We start from the raw sequence: 17,633 nt of genomic DNA on the forward strand, positions 1-17,633 counted from the left end.
AAGTGGTTGTAAACCCTTACAAACCACTTTGACCTACAGGTAAGCCTAGATTAAGGCTTACCTGTAGGTCCAAGAAATATCTCCTAAACCTATACGGTTTAGGAGATATTTGCCCGAAGACAGTCACTGCTGTCTACGGCGCATGCGCCGTAGACAGTGGCGCGCAGGCGCACTGAGCGCGGCATTTCCAACAACGGAGCTGCCGCGCGTGTCGGCTCCCGTGCGCATGCGCGGGAGTTACGTCATCGCGGCTCCGCCGAATGACAGCGGCGGAGCTGCGAGACCCCACCGAAAAGATGGATGCGCCGGACTACAGGGGACAGCGGTGACATCGCTGGCTCCTGTGTCAGGTAAGTGACACATAATGGGCTCCTATGCGATGCATAGTAGTCCATTATGCTTTGCCTTTGCAGGGAATGAAAGAGGAAGTAAACCCATCAGAGTTTACTTCCTCTTTAAAGTGGTTGAAAAGACAGGTGCACCAAATAGAAATGTTGGTGCCGATACCGAAAATGCAACATGCACTTGGCCAAAAACTGAAACCGAAAAATGAATAAAAAAAAAAAAAAGTATATATTTTATATATAATTGTATTATATTCGACTTTTTAATTAAAGGGGTTGTAAAGGTAAATGTTTTTTCACCTTAATGCATTCTATTCTAGGTGCATTAAGGTGAAAAAACATCTGACACTGCCTGCGCCCCCAGCCCCCCCGTTTTACTTACCTCACCCCTCAAAAATCCCGCGCTCGCCCCCGCCGTCCTTTTCACCATTCAGCCTGGCCGCTGATTGGCTGGAGTGGATGGATGGAAAGCAGCGCAGCCATTGGCTCACGCTGCTGTCAATCACATCCACTGACGCAGAGCGCCAGGGGCGGGGCCGTGTGATACAGCGAGCGGCTATAGCCGCCGGCTGTATCACGGGAGCGTGCCCGCAGGTGCTTCTCACCATGTGAGGGAGCTCACATGAACGTGAGAAGTACCTGCAGGAAGAAGAAGAGACAGCCGCCGAGGGACCCCAGAAGAGCAGGTTCGGGGCCACTCTGTGCAAAACGAGCTGCACAGTGAAGGTAAGTATAACACGTTTGTTATTTAAAAAAAAAAAAAAATTCACTTTACAATCCCTTTAATGTCATAAATTAATATGAATTTATCTTCGGTCATTATTTGCACCTTTAGCGCAAGAAAAGCTAGAAGAAAAATGTATCCCTTTAAATTCTATGTATGTCTGCACACTGGTCCGTTGGGCTTCCATTGTGGTATTAAAAATCCTGCTTGCTGCATTTTTGGTCAGTTAAAAAAACACACCTCCCAGTTGAAATGCATTTAAAACGTACCAAGAATGCATCATTAACACACCCGTGTTGCGGTTTTGTTGCGATTTTTCAGTCACATGACCTATAAAAAACGCACAATAAGCACGGTAAAATCGGCGCAAAAACGCTGCTAAATCATGCATTTTCTGAGCCATTATCAGTACCTTTTTCTCTTATCAGCCGAATGCCAATAACACCATTTCCATTTTCGGCCAAAATTTCAGTGCATCTCTAGTTGATAAACTTCTAACATGAAAAATGAACATAGCATATCCTTCTATTGTGTACTAGCCTCAATCCAAAGCATCAGGTATACTTTCTTTCTAATCTCTCGTCTGCTATCTTCATATGAGGGCCCACCCCGAAACAAACAACAGCTGACAAACAGCTTCAGCTGTGTATGTTTTTTCTGTTTTAGAAAAATATATATATTTAATATTTTTCAAATGTGGAAAAGTTAACAAAACAGAGCCTCTGGGCATTCCCTGGCTCTGCACATACATCGAGATAGAGGTACATAGCAACCAGCAAGCCAAGCAAAAGAAAAAAAAAAGGAAACTAAAAAACTAAACTGCTCAGGTCTACTAAAGAGAAGATTAAACTAGACATGACACAACAAGTAAATACACTCAACCCACTACTACCGCCACCTGTTGGATACGTAGTGAATACCTGTGGTCAGGAGTTAAAAAAAGGGCAATCAAAAGAGATTTTCAATTCAGGACCATAGTAACAAATACTGTGTAGCATTTGTGGTAAAGGATTCCTTTCAAATGTTCTAAACTTTACCAAACTTGGCAGGGCAACCATGAGAATAAGGGACTTTGTACTTGAGTATGGAGAAATTAACCAGGGATTTCCAAAAATTCAAAGACATTGTTAAAAGAAAGCCATAAGAAGTCCAGTTTGCAGTTTGTGAGAATCCAAGTGGCACAGCAAACATGTGAAAGAAGGTGCTCTGGTCTGATGAGACCAAAATAATACTGTCTCTTACGTTCACCGACTGACACAGCTCCTTTCTTAGACCATTGGGTTTTTATGCCACCTTCAGGAGAGGACTAGGCAGAACATGTTATAATAAAACTAGAACTTTCTAGTTCTGCCCAAGGGGCTGTCCCTTAGGCAACAATCCCTCAGCCTGCTACTGCAGGCTCAGTTTTTTTTTTCTGCCTAGTGAAGGAGAAGGACCTAGGAACCCTGCGGGCCCATCGGCCTGTGGATTTTTCTGCAGAAGTTTCTACCTTTTGCGCAAGATTAAAGATCCTGTGATCTGCTATCAACAGCCGGCTGGGTGACAGGCTGGGTACCCTTATCCTTGTAGTCTCCCCAGCCTGGCCAGCGAGCTTGTGCAGACCAGAGCTCCACGCTGGGTCGGCCACGACATGCCAATCAGGCTCCAGGGGCGGCCAGTGGGCGTCATGCCCTGGGACACACATATGACCGGGCTACTGATGTCTACGTCACAGTGTGCCAGGCCAGCAGCCACCCCGTACTGATTGGCGAGTGGGTCTGTGATGGAATGTCTCCCAGCTCTTCAGGACTGGTAAGTACAGTTCTCCCTGCCTCAGTGGGGCTGAGCAGCTGGGCATACCCTGGGAGGTCGATTCGGGGGTCCCTCACCTCCCTCTCTTCTCTCCCTGTCCCTATCTTCCCTCCCCCTTCCCTGTGGGGGATGCTGCATGGGCTGCTGAGAGGTGTGTGTGCCATAGACAGGGGCTCTCTGGGGGGGACTGCGCTGGATAGCTGTGCCCTGGATGTGTGTAGGTCTCTCCCCTGAGGTGTCTGGAGGCTGTGTCTGCTGATCGCTATAGTGCGGTTTCACCGCCATTTCTCTGCCTGTTTTTTCACTTTCCCTCATGGCACATAGTGGTTGGCAGCCTTTTTTGGTGTGACAGGGAGCAGCATGCTCTGTCTCCATTTTCCTGTAATCCGGCGGCCATTTTCTCTGAGATTATGTCCTTTATACTGGACACTTACTTGAAGCCTGAACACGTTTTTCAGCTTCAGCGCTATTCAGAACAGTTCAGCACAGCGCGGTTTGATCTCTTATGCATCTGGGAGCTGACACAGGACACAGGCACACCTAGCTGGATGGCGCAGAACTCGGTCAGGGTGGTGAGTCCTACGGGAAGAGCCCCTCAGCCAGCAGCAGTTAGGAGGGTGGGACCATCACTGTCCTAAGTCCCCAACAGGTGGCATACAGGGTGGGGTCAGCATGGCTTCAGAAACTGGTGTTTCTACCCCCGTAATCCAGGCAATTGCAACCGGTTCACCTGCAAACAGTGCAGTGCCTCTGGACGCTTTGTCTGCGGTCCTTAATTTGTTGCCAAGATGGAGGCGGTGCATGGGCGCAAAGGTGGTTAAAAATGTTCCCTGCCCCCCCTTCCTCTGGGGAGAGCTCTGGTGCAGACTCGGGCCCTGCTGAAGCTGGTGACCCCTGTTCTGTCATTCCAGACTACGCTGACCAGAACCGACCGGACAGTGAAGATGAGTCCCTGTCTGGGTCCGTGCGCAACAAAGAGCTTGTTGGAGCACTTATCACAGCTATGCGTGATACCCTGAAAATTCAGGAGCCAGCAGATCCCTCTGCTGATGTAGCGGTCCCTTTTGGGTCCAGTAAGCCAGCCCGTACACCTAAGGTGTTCCCGTATCTGACTTATTTCGATAAGTTCATATACAATGAATGGGGTCGACCGCAACTGATTTTTTCGGTCCCCAAATACATGGCGGTGTTTTACCCCTTTGAGGAGAGCCTTCTCAAAAAGTGGTCGGCTCCTCTGGTCGTGGACCCCCAGTATCCAGGCTAAACAAAGTAACCACGATCCCAGTAGAGGGGACTCCTTCCTTTAAGGAACCCACGGACAGGAAGGCTGAGGCAGTGGCTCATTCCTTGTTTACAGTTGTGGGGTCAACAATGCGACCAGTACTGACATTCACACTTGAGTCTCAGACACTTACTGAGTAGTCAAAGCTTTTGCACCACGAATTGGGGGAGCAACAGGCTTCTACTGTCTGCGTGGAACTAGCACACCAGTTAGTGCAAGGCCTTAAGTACGTTTGTGACGCATCCCTGGATACCCTTCCTCTTGTTATCCAGGGCTTCAGTGTTGGCAGTGGTGCTGAGGCGCCTGATGTGGCTAAAATGCTGGTCAGCTGACCAGGCATCTAAGAAAGCCCTGATGGATCTTCCCTTCCTTGGCGAACGGCTCTTTGGAGCCTCATTAGACGACATTATTAAAAATGCCACAGGTGGTAAGAGTACTCTACTCCCACAGGCCAGGAAGGCTAAGGAGCCACGCCGTAGGCAAGGGCCCTCATTTTCCACTCACAAACGGCTTTTTCGTCCACCCGGGGCTTCGGCTAAGCGTCCCCAGCCCGACAGGACGACTTCTGAAGGACAAAAGTGTCCCTGGAACCACAAGCCTGCGAGCAAAAGTGCTACCGCATGAAGGTTTGTCCCCGCCCACAACACGGGTGGGGGGGTCGCCTTCAGGAGTTTGCAGCCTGGTGGGCCTCTCGGCTGTCCGACCAATGGGTCTGCGATCTGATTTCCTACAAGATAGAGTTCCTCTCTTGGCGACAAAACAGATTCTTCCCCTCCAGCATACCTGTACTCCCGGCTCGCCGGGAGGTCTTATTGGGGACGGTAAGGGATCTGCTGAGTCACGGGGTGATAGTACCTGTTCCGGAGTCGGAACGCTTCCAGGGGTTCTACTCCAATCTGTTTGTAGTACCCAAAAAGGAAGGGGTACGTCCAATCTTGGACCTAAAAGCCCTCAATTACTTTGTAAAAGTACAGAGGTTCAGAATGGAATCAGTTCGCTCAGTAGTCGCTGCACTCCATCAAGGGGACTCCTTGGCGTCCTTGGACATCCAGGATGCGTACCTGGACATACCCATATGCCTTCGGCATCAGAGGTTTCTGCAATTTGCAATTGGGGAAGCCCACTACCAGTTTGTGGCTCTCCCCTTTGGTTTGGCATCAGCCCCCCGAGTCTTTACCAAGGTATTGGCTCCTGTTTTGGCGTTGCTGCGACAACGCGGGATTGCAATCATAGGTTACTTAGACGATCTCCTCCCGAGAGCATCTTCTGCCTCAGAGTTAGAGGAGGATGTGGCGATCACCATGCAGACCCTGCAGGAATTTGGGTGGCTGCTGAACCTAAAAAAGTCGGTGATTGTACGGACTCAGCGTATGGAGTACCTAGGCTTACTGCTGCACTCCATGGAAGCAAGAGTGTTTCTCCCTTCAGACAAGCTGCAGACTCTCAGAGCTGCAGTAAAACTGCTGATGAACAGCAGGTGGTCGTCACTACGCTTCTGCATGCGAGTCCTGGGACTCATGGTGGCCTCCTTCGAGGCAGTACCGTATGCCCAGTTTCACACCAGAGTCTTGCAGAAGGAGATTTTGACAAAGTGGGACAAATCTCCATTGTCCCTGGATCGGCAGATTCAGGTGAGCCGGTTAGTCAGGGATTCCCTGCTCTGGTGGCTAAGGTCCCCGTCACTTCGGTCGGGGTGGAGTAATGGGAGTTCAGTCGGCCCAGGGCCTCTGGTTGGTGGAGGAATCCAAGTTGCCAATCTGCTCGAGCTGAGAGCGATCAGGCTGTGCCTCTCCACATGGTCGATAACACTTTGAGGGCGTCCGATCAGGATCCAGTCAGACAACGCCACGGCGGAAGTCCCAATGGTCTAAGAAAGGAGCTGTGTCAGTCGGTGAACGTAAGAGAAAATGGGATTTTTTGTACTCACCGTAAAATCCTTTTCTGTGTAGTCCACCGACTGACACAGCACCCTCCCCTCCTATTTTTGTCTACGTTATACTGCTTGTTGACGTACTGAGGCTGCAGTAGCAGGCTGAGGGGTTGTTACCATATTATAACATGTTAACATGTTCTGCCTAGTCCTCTCCTGAAGGTGGCATAACAACCCAATGGTCTAAGAAAGGAGCTGTGTCAGTCCGTGAACTACAGAGAAAAGGATTTTACGGTGAGTACAAAAAATCCTATCTTTTGGCCTAAGAGCAAAACGCTATGTGTGGTGGAAAACTAACACTGCACATTGTCCTAAACACATTCCGTGAAACATGGTGGTGGCAGTATCATTGTGGGGATGCTTTTTTTTCAGCAGGGACAGGGAAGCTTGTCAAAGCTGATGGGGAGATGGATGGAGACAAATACAGGGCAATCTTGGAAGAAATCCGGTTAGAGTCTGCAAAAGACTTAAAACTGGGGCGGAGGTTCACCTTAAAGCAGGACAACGAAACTAAACATACAGCCAGAGTGTCAGGAATGCTTCCATCCACTGATGGCTATGTCAGGCATTTGGCGTGCAGTACTGATGTCCACCAGCATGTCTCTCCTGACAGTTCTAGACTGTCAGGGGAGCTCTCTCCTGCTGGTGGTATTATCTGATCTTCGGCCCGCAGTACTGGCGCCCACCAACGGCTGGTTCCTGGCAGCGTGGAGCCAACATCATCTCCTGTGATCAGGCATCACCTGAGCCTGATTGCAGGACATGTGTATAAATACCAGGCAAATACACACACACACTTTGCCTTGGTATCGTCCTTGCGCCCTGACCTGATTCCGTGAGCTCTGAACCTGAAACCCGATCCTGCCTCTGAACCTGAACCCTGTGCCTTTTTAACTGATCCCTGTTCCTTGTACCTGAACCCTGTGCCTTGTACCTGAACCCTGTCCCTCCAGTGATCCTGTTACCCTTACCTTTGCCATACTGCCTGATCCATCCATCCCCTCCTTGTCCTGTTTGTTCCCTGTCCCCATCTGCTACCTCCCATTGATGACCCTGGCCTGGCTACATTTACAATTCTGGCATTCCCCTATTATTGTATATACTTGTCTGACTGTTACTATTTGTGGGTCTCTGTTTGGTATTGGTTGTTGTGCACTGTGTGTTATTGAAGGTGCTTGTATTTATATATGTTCACTTATCTTTAATAAATCATAATATTTTCACCTTAGATGCATTTTGTTCCTCTGTTGCTGTCCACAGAGTTCTGGTCACACCCGATACGTGACACAGAGCTACAATGGAATGGTTTAGATGAAAGCATATTCATTTGTTAGAATGGCTGTTCGCAGATGCTCTCTAGCCAATCTGACAGACCTTGAGCTATTTTGCAAAGAAGAATAGGCAAAATTTTCACTCTCTAGATGTGCAAAGCTGGTAGAGACATACCCAAAAAAAGACTAGTAGCTGTAATTGCAGCAAAAGGTGGTTCTACAAAGTATTGACTCAGCTGAATACAAATGCACGCTACACTTTTCAGATATTTATTTGTAAAAAAAATTGGAGAATGATTTATCATTTACCTTCCACTTCACAATTACCGTATGTGAAACTTTGTGTTGGTCTAACACATAAAATCCCAATAAATATCTTCATGTTGTGGAAAATTTCAAGGGGCATGAATACTTTTTCAAGGCACTGTATTTGGTCAATGATGTCACCCAGAGATTTTGAGACATGATTTAGTCAGTGATTAGATGTGGGGCCCAAAGGAGATGTCAGAGTCTGAGAATACACCTAACATCCTGGACTGGGGGGGGGGGGATTGAGTTGTGCTATTGATCTTGATGACAAACTTGGTGGGGAGGATAATACTACCTCAGTCTTTGACAGATTAAGTTTGAGGAAGTGGTGTGGCATCCATACTGATATGTCTGTCAGTAAATGCATGAGGAGATTGAAGGTGTGAGCTGAGGAGTAACGAGATAGATTTGGGTGCAATGGGAGGTTATTAACTGGCCCCGGGATTGGTGTAGACTAGAGAATGAATAGAATGGTTCTGCGGGCAGAGCCTTGTGGGACCCCAAAAGACTAAGGAAGAGCAGAAAGAGTTGAATGTGGCACTGATATTGTGCTGAGATGGGTAGGAGGAGAAGCAAGAAAGAGCAGAGTCACGGAGGCCAACTGAGTGGAGTAGGTTCGGGGGGCAGTTGTAGGTTCGGGCGGGGGAAACTAGCCGAATACGACCAATATTTTCACCCGTTCGCCAAATTGCGAACATTTGTTAGACATAAACCCTTACTTTATCCATGCTCCCCACTTTAAACCGTCTGCTAGGACTCTCCACACTGAATGCCTTAATTTCTAGCTGAAGGTGAGATATGTGACGTTGGTGGGGTGGCCTAAAATTAGCTTTATAAACTAGAGTGTCAACTGAGGTGTTTCTTTGAAGAGAAGAATCTCTGAATAGCCATTTTTAAAACGGATAGGTCCTCTTTAGTTAAAATAAAAAAAGTAATGCAACAATTCATCCTTCTCTTCCCACAGAGTGAGCGAATTCTGACAGAGTTCAAGGCACCCCTAAACATTGAGCCGAATGGTGCAGTAGGTAAGTGTCCCCCATGTCATGACGACAGAGCCATATTTCACTGATTTTCTTTACTTTGAGGCGGGCAGATGTTCTGAATAAATAATATGAAACCATGTCAGATTTTACAGACAGTTCTCTTTTCTGATTGAACAGGTGGTGAGCAAGGCATTCAGATTCAATTCTCCTTCTCTCCTCCCATATTCTCCGTCCACCTTAAGCATCTCCGAAATATTGTAAGTTCCTACCTAAATAATAAATAACAAAATAACAATAGATATGTTCTGGCAGTTTGCAGAGGGCACACACTAGAGCTGCACAATTAATCATTAAAAAATTGTGATCTCGATTCACCCCCTCCCCCCCCCCCCCCAACAGTCTCTCCTGCTGAGTTTGCCATTCTTTCATATAAACAAGTTGCTGTCAAAAGAAAGCATCTGGGCAGTCTGCCAAGTTTAGAACTTGAAACATTGTAATTAACTCTTCCTTCTTAGATCAAAGGGATAGAACTTCTGTGTAAACAAATAATCCAGGCTATCTGCCAAGTTTTCAACAACAAATGCAGGAAGTTTAACCACTTAAAGTCGAAATCTTTTTCTGACACTTCTTTCTTAAGTTAAAATCAATATTTTTTGCTAGGAAATTACTTGGAACCCCCAAACACATAAAAATATTGGCGCAATTGCCATTTGTTTCCGTAGGGTCTCTGCTAATTATATATATATATATATATATATATATATATATATATATATATATATATATATATATATTTATCAGAGACCCTAGGGAATAAAATGGCAATTGCTCCATCCAATATTTTATGTCACACTGTATTTGCCTAGCGGTCTTTCAAATGCAATATTTTGGGAAAAATACACTTCAATAAATAAAAAACAAAAAAACGAAACAGTAAAGTTAGCACAATTTTTGGGGGTTTTAATGTGAAATATGATGTTACTGTGCGAGAATCATGAGAGAATCGTGATCTATCCTCTCAGCAAAAAAATTGTGATTCTCATTTTAGCCAGAATCGTGCAGCTCTAGCACACACAAGAGGGCAAGGTGCTCAGTGTTCTACATAGAAATTGCTGTTAGTTAGACACAGCATGCCTGAACCTAGGGGCAGCAAAGGTGAAGGGGTTACCTTCTCCCTGTATAGTTATAGGCCAAATATATAGTTTTCATGATTGGTAGGAGTACTGTTTAATCTGATAGGATGATTTGGCCACTCCTGGAAATTTTGTGATGATAAACCTACAAGTCTCCCACCTCTCTCTGTATTTCCAGTATTTATCAGATGGCTCCACCCCCACTGCCAGCGTCACCATCTCCCTCTGTTATCAGAACTTGGAGATATCCAGAGAGGAAGTCAAATCCTCAGCCAGATATCCAGCTCCAACCTTCAACAAGCTGGTGAGTACAATGACAGGGACACCATGGTGTGAGGGGTTAAAGGCCACCTGACAACCAATCCCTGTCCAGTGTCAGAGTGTCGTGTATTACCAGCCTGATCCATAACCACCCTGGCACCTTGTAGCGCTAAGATCCTGGCTTCAATACCCATGAAGGACTTTTCCTGCCATGATCCAATAACATGCTGGTTTGGTTAATTGGCAAAACATGTCCCCACTGAGTTTCCCTGTCACTGCAGTATTCATGGGATGATGATAATAAATATGATGATAATGAAGATGTTGTAGAAAACATTAATGTTGTATGACAAAGATTATACCTGTCACAGTGTTATTGATGCTGATTATGTGAAAACAAGGACTGATCAAGATGGAGCCTGCAGTGTATATGCACTGCTCCTCTGTAAACTCTTTTCTTTCTCCTCCATTGAGGGACATAAGAAATTATCTTGCTGCCTACTGGAGGATTAGACACTAGCAAACAAAAAACTGTAAGCCAGCCTAGGATAGCCCTCCTACTACCCAGTGTGCCTACGTGTTTTTACTAGTGTTTTAGGAGGATGGATGTCTTTTCTTCTGATCTGCTGGAAAACACCTAACCTATTTGTTGCTAACATTTTTTTTATTCTTCATTGAAGACTTTTTTCTGCATTGCTGCTAGAGCTAATCGCTGCAGCTATCTAGTGTGGCCATCCTCACTCTGGCTTTGTGAGTACCACATCTGGACCCTGCTGTTCTGGTTTCTGTGGGATTACCTTGACATGAAGATGATTAGGCTAAGCACTGGGTGCTACCTCAGTGCGTTATCATTGATGCCTTTACATTTCCTGCTTTCTATCAGTCTCTATTGCAGAAAGGGTTAATGATGAGGGACTAAGTGCTTATGTTATCCGCCGGGTAGAGATTTTCATGCAAACCATGCTATTTCCTGCTGCTCAGTGTTGAAACATCTACTCACTGCTGCTGCTGTTGCTTTGCAAACAACCATGTGGAATTCTGATCTCTGGTCCAAATCCTTACTGCCCACCTACAGTGACCTTGGTCTCCTCTGCCCATCCAACCATCACCCGCTACCAGTTATCTGGGTTTATTCGAGTACTTGGAAGACGTTCAACAAAATAGTCACAACATTTATATATCTAGACAGAAAAATTGGTCCCGCTGCAAGGAGTGACCTCAACATACACTCCCCCAGAGTTGTGCGGATGTTTGTTTTGTGCCTTCTAAAGGTAATGCAGTCTGTAATCTGGAGTTCTGTTAACCTAGGATTATAGGGTCCTCACAAACCTTTTTTCCCCCAGGTGAGGCAGAGCCCCTTGCCTTTTCGGCCATGGCTTCTACTACATACACACTCATGCAAGACTTTGTGGCCAAATTTACCCAGTTCCTCACTAGCGCTGACCACAGAGACTCTAAGCACGCTTCTGCACCCTCCCCTGGAGAGTCTATTGCTGAGTTGCCTGCAGTCTTAGAGGCAGACAAGCCATCGGTCACAGTGAGCATCTCTGACTCTGTTTCATACTGACACAATCATCTTAGAGGAATCACAGTCTTCTGCTACTACTCCATATTTAAAAGAAAACAGTAGGAATTCCCCCTCTGGCAAACCATGGCAGAATTGTCTAAATCCCTCAAAAGGGATCTCTCCACTGTGGCAGTGGACCTTATCCTGATAGAGTGTGTGGAGCCTTACATGTCAGCAACCGCTGAAAGCATTTGGGCTTCTCTCCTTGATGAGCAGAACACTCTGGTTTAAGTGCTAGATTGTGGACGCTGCATTCATGGAGAGTGTGTCCCTGCTTTATAATTGAGGTATGACGTCTATTTGGAAAAATCTTTTGATGTCCAGAATATCATTGGAGGCCAAAATTTCCTCCCTCTCCTTCCCACGCTCCTGGAGTAGGCATGTCTAGGTTTTTCAAACCTGGTTTTCCAGCCTCCTGAAAGGTCTGAAATAGGAAGCTTGCTAAACCTTCAGGGAAGCCTCCATCAGCATGAACGTGCGCCCATGAGGGGGATGTTTGTTAACCATTGTGGGTGCTTGGGTAGTTTGCTTTTCAGACAATGAGGTGCAGAGTGCCCTTTCAGGATTACAGACTGAACCCCACCACCAGCATGGCCTTCAGCTGCTCACCTTCACTGCCCAGATTAGCAGATGAACCTCTGCCCCCTGTACCCAATGATCCTTGTTCTAGCTTTTTTGCCAGTTCGGTCTCATTAAAAGAGAAAGGAGATGTATGGGATTTTTTTTTTCTCAGAATCATACTTAACTAGGTGGATGCAGCAATCGGTCTGCTGCTGCATCTGTCCACACCAGCTCTAACACTGGGAACCGAGCAATCTAACACCGCTGATCGCTTGGTTCTCAGGGCTCCGTGAGCAGAGAGCTGGTGACTGTCAGCCACTGCTTTCTGCTCTGTCCCCTCCTCGCTCACTGGAGTGCTGAGCTGTGGAGGGGACGTTAGCAACTGGCTCAGGCTCTCAGTGGTTTGCTGAGCGGCTGATTTGGGTGCCAATCCAGGCATGTAGGTGGATCCCGACTCCACTGTCGCGATCTTGCCCAAGCCTGGACTGGCTCTGTGATGTCAGCAGATAGCCTGCTGTCTGCTGAATATGGGTCACAGGAGTGCAGAACGAACTCCACTCCTGTGATCCATAGGAGGAATACAGCCCAACAAGCATTGGCTGTATGTACTTCTCCCTTTTTTTTTTTTTTTTTTTTTAATCCAACACATTTTTTTTTATTGAAGATGCATCATCATACATTGACAACAGTACATGTAAATGTAAGACCCGACGGGAACACATCCCAAAGTCAATGTTAACCAACCATTAAGCTTGGTAATACAATAGACAGTGCTGTTTATCTAAGCGTAATCAAACTGCAGGAAGTTTTACATCATTCAAAAAGACAAGATATTCCTTCTCAATCAGTCTAGTAATACACCATGCAGAGATGCACCTAATCAGCCATCATATAGTCAAAGCAATCTATCCATGATCAAATACACCGGGGCTAGCCCCGGAACATCCAACCATGGTGCCCATAGCCTCTCAAATTTATACTTGTTCCCCTATGCTGGTATATAAGCTTTTCCAGTCTTAACAGCTCACCGATATTCTTGATCCACTCACAGTGGGGGGAGCATCCGACTTCAAGTGAACCAAATTCAGTTTGCGGGCCTGGAACAAAACCGTGAGGATGACCCCCCTAGTACACACTTCCCACTCATACTCATCCACCACACCCAGTAAGAAGGCTTTTGGGTCTATGGGAAGGGCCACCTGAAATACATAATTGATCTGTTGTACCACCCCTGCCCAGTAGGAGTTTAGTTTCGGGCTTCACCACAAAAGGTGTATTAGGTCACCATGGTGCCTCTTACACCTTGTGCAGGTAGAATCTGATCTCAAACCCATCAAGTGGAGACTGTGAGGAGTATAATACACCCTGAGAAGGAGATGCAGTTGAGTCAACCTTTGCGAAACATTTAAGGAACACGTGACCACAGCAACTGTTCACCATCCAAGTGCCCAAAGTTCCATCAGTCTCAAGGGATGCTGACTCAGGTAGGACTGCAGGAGCATAGCATAACTTTGTGGAAATAAATCCTTTGGAGTACTTGGCATCCCTGATGAGACTGAATATTGGAGTGGGCGACAAGTGCCATTCTGAGGAGTTACTCTGTGCCTTAACAGCGTGCTGCAGCTGCATGTAATAAAGATACATAGACTGTGGGACGTTGAACTTACTCTGTAATGCAGCAAATGTCAAATGTGCCCCGGTATGGGATATCTGCTTAAGGTGTGTTACTCCATATGCTGACCACCTAGCCCCATACTTCAATTTCGGCAGTTCCATATAAGGGTCATTACCCCATATTAGGCTAAATTCCATGTAGCCAGTAACCTTCTGGAGATATTTAGTCTTGTTCCAAACCTTCTAAATTAGATTATACGTCGGGTATCACTTGTGTGGTAGTCCAAAAGCTTGTGCTTCCAGCGCCAATACCATTAAACCCCTATGTGTGGTGTGAGACCTGTACTTCTCCTTTAATACCATCTCAACCCGGCCACTGATCTCTCTCTCAGAGAAAAGGTTTGTCTTTTTTGGGTCATGTAAACCTAACAATTTTGCACAATATCCATTATATCTACCATTCCTTTATTTCTCCATCGAGAACATCACAGCATCATTCCTTGGACAGATATTTGCATATGGATACCAATGGACAACATCATAGCCATTACCATAGTGGAGGTACAGGAGTTCTTGCTGTGACAAGAAGGGTAGTTTGGGTCCTGAATTGGATGAAACCTTGTGTCTAGACCTGTCATTTCAAGTGCGACCTTTTTAGAGGCCAGTTTTTCCCAACTGAATCTCTTTGGGGAGCGGTCCACCAAGGTGTTCTTCAGATCCTGTGTTGCAGGTGGAGGATTTCAGAGGGTGGGCCAAGATGCCCTTGCCCTGGACCATCTGTATGCTAAACATCCTAGTTCCCTAATGCAGAAACCCTCTGGTAGTAGCTGGGAATGCCCTAATGACTCTGCACACCTCGATTTACATTCGATTGTTTGTTTTGCACACCCGAAAGGAAGGCTTTTCTGGCAGTTTTCCTTTGGATTCACCCAAATGAATGTTTCTCACCACCCTAAGGTCGCTTAGTGCTGTTTTAAGGATTCTGATGCATCGTTGGATCAGCGGAGTCAGGAGCATATCTAGTCCTGCAACTCTTTGACGCTCCAAATACTGTAGGCAGGATATTTCAACAGGTTCTACCTTAGGGCTTCGCACCAGGGTTATCCTTTTGCTTGTGGAGAAGTGGAAGCTAAGTTTGGTCATCAGCTCTATTTGGTCTGTATTCCTCCTTGTTAAAATTTTGTGAGGGGATGTACCTTCAATCCCCTGCCTAATTCATACTTCTTGTGATCAAATCTTGGTTCTCTAAATGGGTTCAGGAACCACTCAGTGGAGATATTTCTGACCAAGGCCATCCTCAGAGTAGTAGTCATTACCTTGGCAAGGTGACTGTCTGCTCTGTCATTCATTCCAGACACAGACTCCTTTTTTGTTTCTATTTAATCTTTTGGGATTGGATGAGTTGACAGTCTTCTCTAATTTATGATGGCTCCAGTGTTTCCTCTAACACAGTGGTCATCAACCCTGTCCTCGGGGCTCACTAACAGGCCAGGTTTTATGTATTACCTTGGGGAGATGCAAACTAGAATACTGCAATCACTGAGCAGCAAATGATATAACCTGTGATGTATTTCAGTTATCTTGCAAATCTGACCTGTTAGTGGGCCCTGAGGACAGGGTTGATGACTACTGCTCTAACAGGACATTGTTCTAATTTCCCTATGTATAATCCCAGTTCTTAGAAAGGGGACATTGCACCTTGTTGACCATGGTTCAGACTGTGAGTTTTTGTCCTGTTGAGAAATTGTTTCTCCTTCCACTTATCTGGTTGGATAAGGTAGACCTGTTCCATGCTTATGGTCTATGGTTCAGTGTTTTCTCTCCCTAGTTGAACTGTTTCTCACTAGTTATGTGAGTAATTGTTTGGTTTTCTGCCATCAAGAATAGTTCTCCATACTAATTTACCACTTAGCTTTATTTTGCTCAAGTCCTCCTTACTAGATGGGAGTTTAGCCCCACCCAGTGCCATCTTTGGGAATTAGTTCTTCAGGCGGCTCTTGAGCTGCATTCAGTCCTCAGTTTTCCTTGTTAACATTGGTCCTGTTAGCTTTTTTTCTTAATGTTGCCCACCACTCAGCTGGGCTGCTTTTGGGTATCATGAAGGTGAAAGACTTCCTGGGGTTGATTTACTAAAAATGGATAATGCAAAATATGGTGCAGCTCTGCATAAAACCAATCAAATCTTAATTGAACAAGCAGACGTTAAGGGTCGGTTCACACTAGGACGACTTGTCAGGCGACTTAGTAGCGTCCCGTTCTGTACAATGGAACTGCTCTAATCGGAGTGACGCAAATCGCTCCGACTTAGAAAAAGGTTCCTGTACGACTTTGGGGGCGACTTGAGGCGACTTGCATTGACTTCTATACAGAAGTCGTTTTGTAAGTCACCGCAGCGGTCGCGTCCAGGTCGCCTGAGCCAGTTGCGCTGTAAGTCGTGCTGCCTCAGTGTGAACCGACCCTATGAGCTGATTGGCTACCCTGCACAGCTTCATCAGATTTTGCACTCTCCAGTTTTAGTAAATCAACCCACCTGTGTCTTTCAAGGGGTGAGAAAAAATCCTTGGAATCCATTGAAGGATGCAGATCCCACCCCTCTGTGTTTATGATCATGCTCTTGGTGCTGCTTGCTACATAATTGAGGCAATCTGGAAGTGGGAGGGGTTATCCTGGGCTGGCCTATAGTTTTTGTTTTTTGTTTGCCAGTGTCTAGCCCTTCTGTAGGCAGCAGTATAACCTGAGTGTGAAAGATTAACTGAGTCACTCAATGGACTTCAAGAACAGTATTTCACAGTAAGTATAAATATATTATTCTTGATCTACAGATTAATCATGTCTGTTTCTGTGTGTATGTATGACTCCTCTGTATACTCCTAATATAGATATACAGATTGAATGTATACATTGTTGCATGTTTGTACATCTCTATATGATCTTATTCTGGACATACAAATTGATAATGTCTCTGTTTCTGTGGCAGGTGCAGTTCAAAGTGGGGCATTTGGATGGTCATGTGATAAAGTTCCAGGTGAAGAATAAAGATTCTTCTCTGGGGGAGTTGTTTGTCTCATTGAGCACTGTCCCACTAAACAAGGATGTCTGGTATCGCCTGGAAGGATGACCCAATACATCTGCAGCTTCGGAAATAAGGGAGATGGATGTGATGATATTTATATGGGTAGTGGCCAACACCTAATGGAGTAATTGCTATCAGATGGTGCCATTCCTGTCATTTGGCAACAGTGGAAAATTCTTTATTATCATGGACACACCTGGTTATTATGGAATTACTGATATTTCAGTGTTTGCCTAAATATGATGATTGAGTCATAGTATCTGGCTCTTTAGGAATAGGACCATATTAGGTCTGGCCAGGATGAGGTCGGGTGGCTTCCTTCATCAATAGAAATTTGGTGCTGCTGAGTAGCTGGATGAGGAGGGGAGTCAGTTGACGGAGCTCAGCGAGTTATAGGAGAATCGTGTATGATGTGTGAACTCCAATATCCACCACCACTCCTGCCACAGCACGCAGTGCAGGAATATTACAATCATGTAATGACTACAAAATACTTTTACAGATGGAGACAATTATGGATGTGATTTATCACTCAATGAATAAATTATTTTGTCATTTACTGGTGATTGGTGGAGATCTGTTTAATGTAAGGGATCATAGAAGACAAAAACACACACACTTCATGCAATAACTGGCACACATTAAATAGAAATCCTCTCAAATTACTGCATTTACAAAAATCCTTCCCCCCACCCGTCATTTAAAAAACAAACAAAAAGAAAGGTCCTAAATCAATACTCTCCCTCTCCATGCTCCAGCACTCCACATCCTTCTCCTGTCCTGGCCACCG

At 45.7% G+C, this 17,633-nt stretch overlaps 1 protein-coding gene across 4 annotated transcripts in view; it reads left to right on the top strand.

Moving 5' to 3' along the window:
* PIK3C2G (phosphatidylinositol-4-phosphate 3-kinase catalytic subunit type 2 gamma) overlaps positions 1-17,402 on the top strand; it is a 182,884-nt gene extending 165,482 nt beyond the window's left edge. For all 4 annotated transcript variants that reach the window (XM_077468636.1, XM_077468635.1, XM_077468634.1 and 1 more), the window contains 4 exons: positions 8,616-8,676; positions 8,812-8,891; positions 9,946-10,071; positions 16,748-17,402. In XM_077468636.1, coding sequence (XP_077324762.1) covers positions 8,616-8,676; positions 8,812-8,891; positions 9,946-10,071; positions 16,748-16,888 — 408 coding nt within the window. In that variant the 3' untranslated portion in view covers positions 16,889-17,402. The remainder of the gene's footprint in view (positions 1-8,615; positions 8,677-8,811; positions 8,892-9,945; positions 10,072-16,747) is intronic.
* Positions 17,403-17,633: the final 231 nt, after the last annotated feature.

Source organism: Lithobates pipiens, unplaced genomic scaffold (assembly GCF_037356315.1).
Source record: "Lithobates pipiens isolate NorthernLeopardFrog02 unplaced genomic scaffold, aLitPip1_a1.2 Scaffold_8, whole genome shotgun sequence".
Taxonomy (NCBI): Eukaryota; Metazoa; Chordata; class Amphibia; order Anura; family Ranidae; genus Lithobates; species Lithobates pipiens.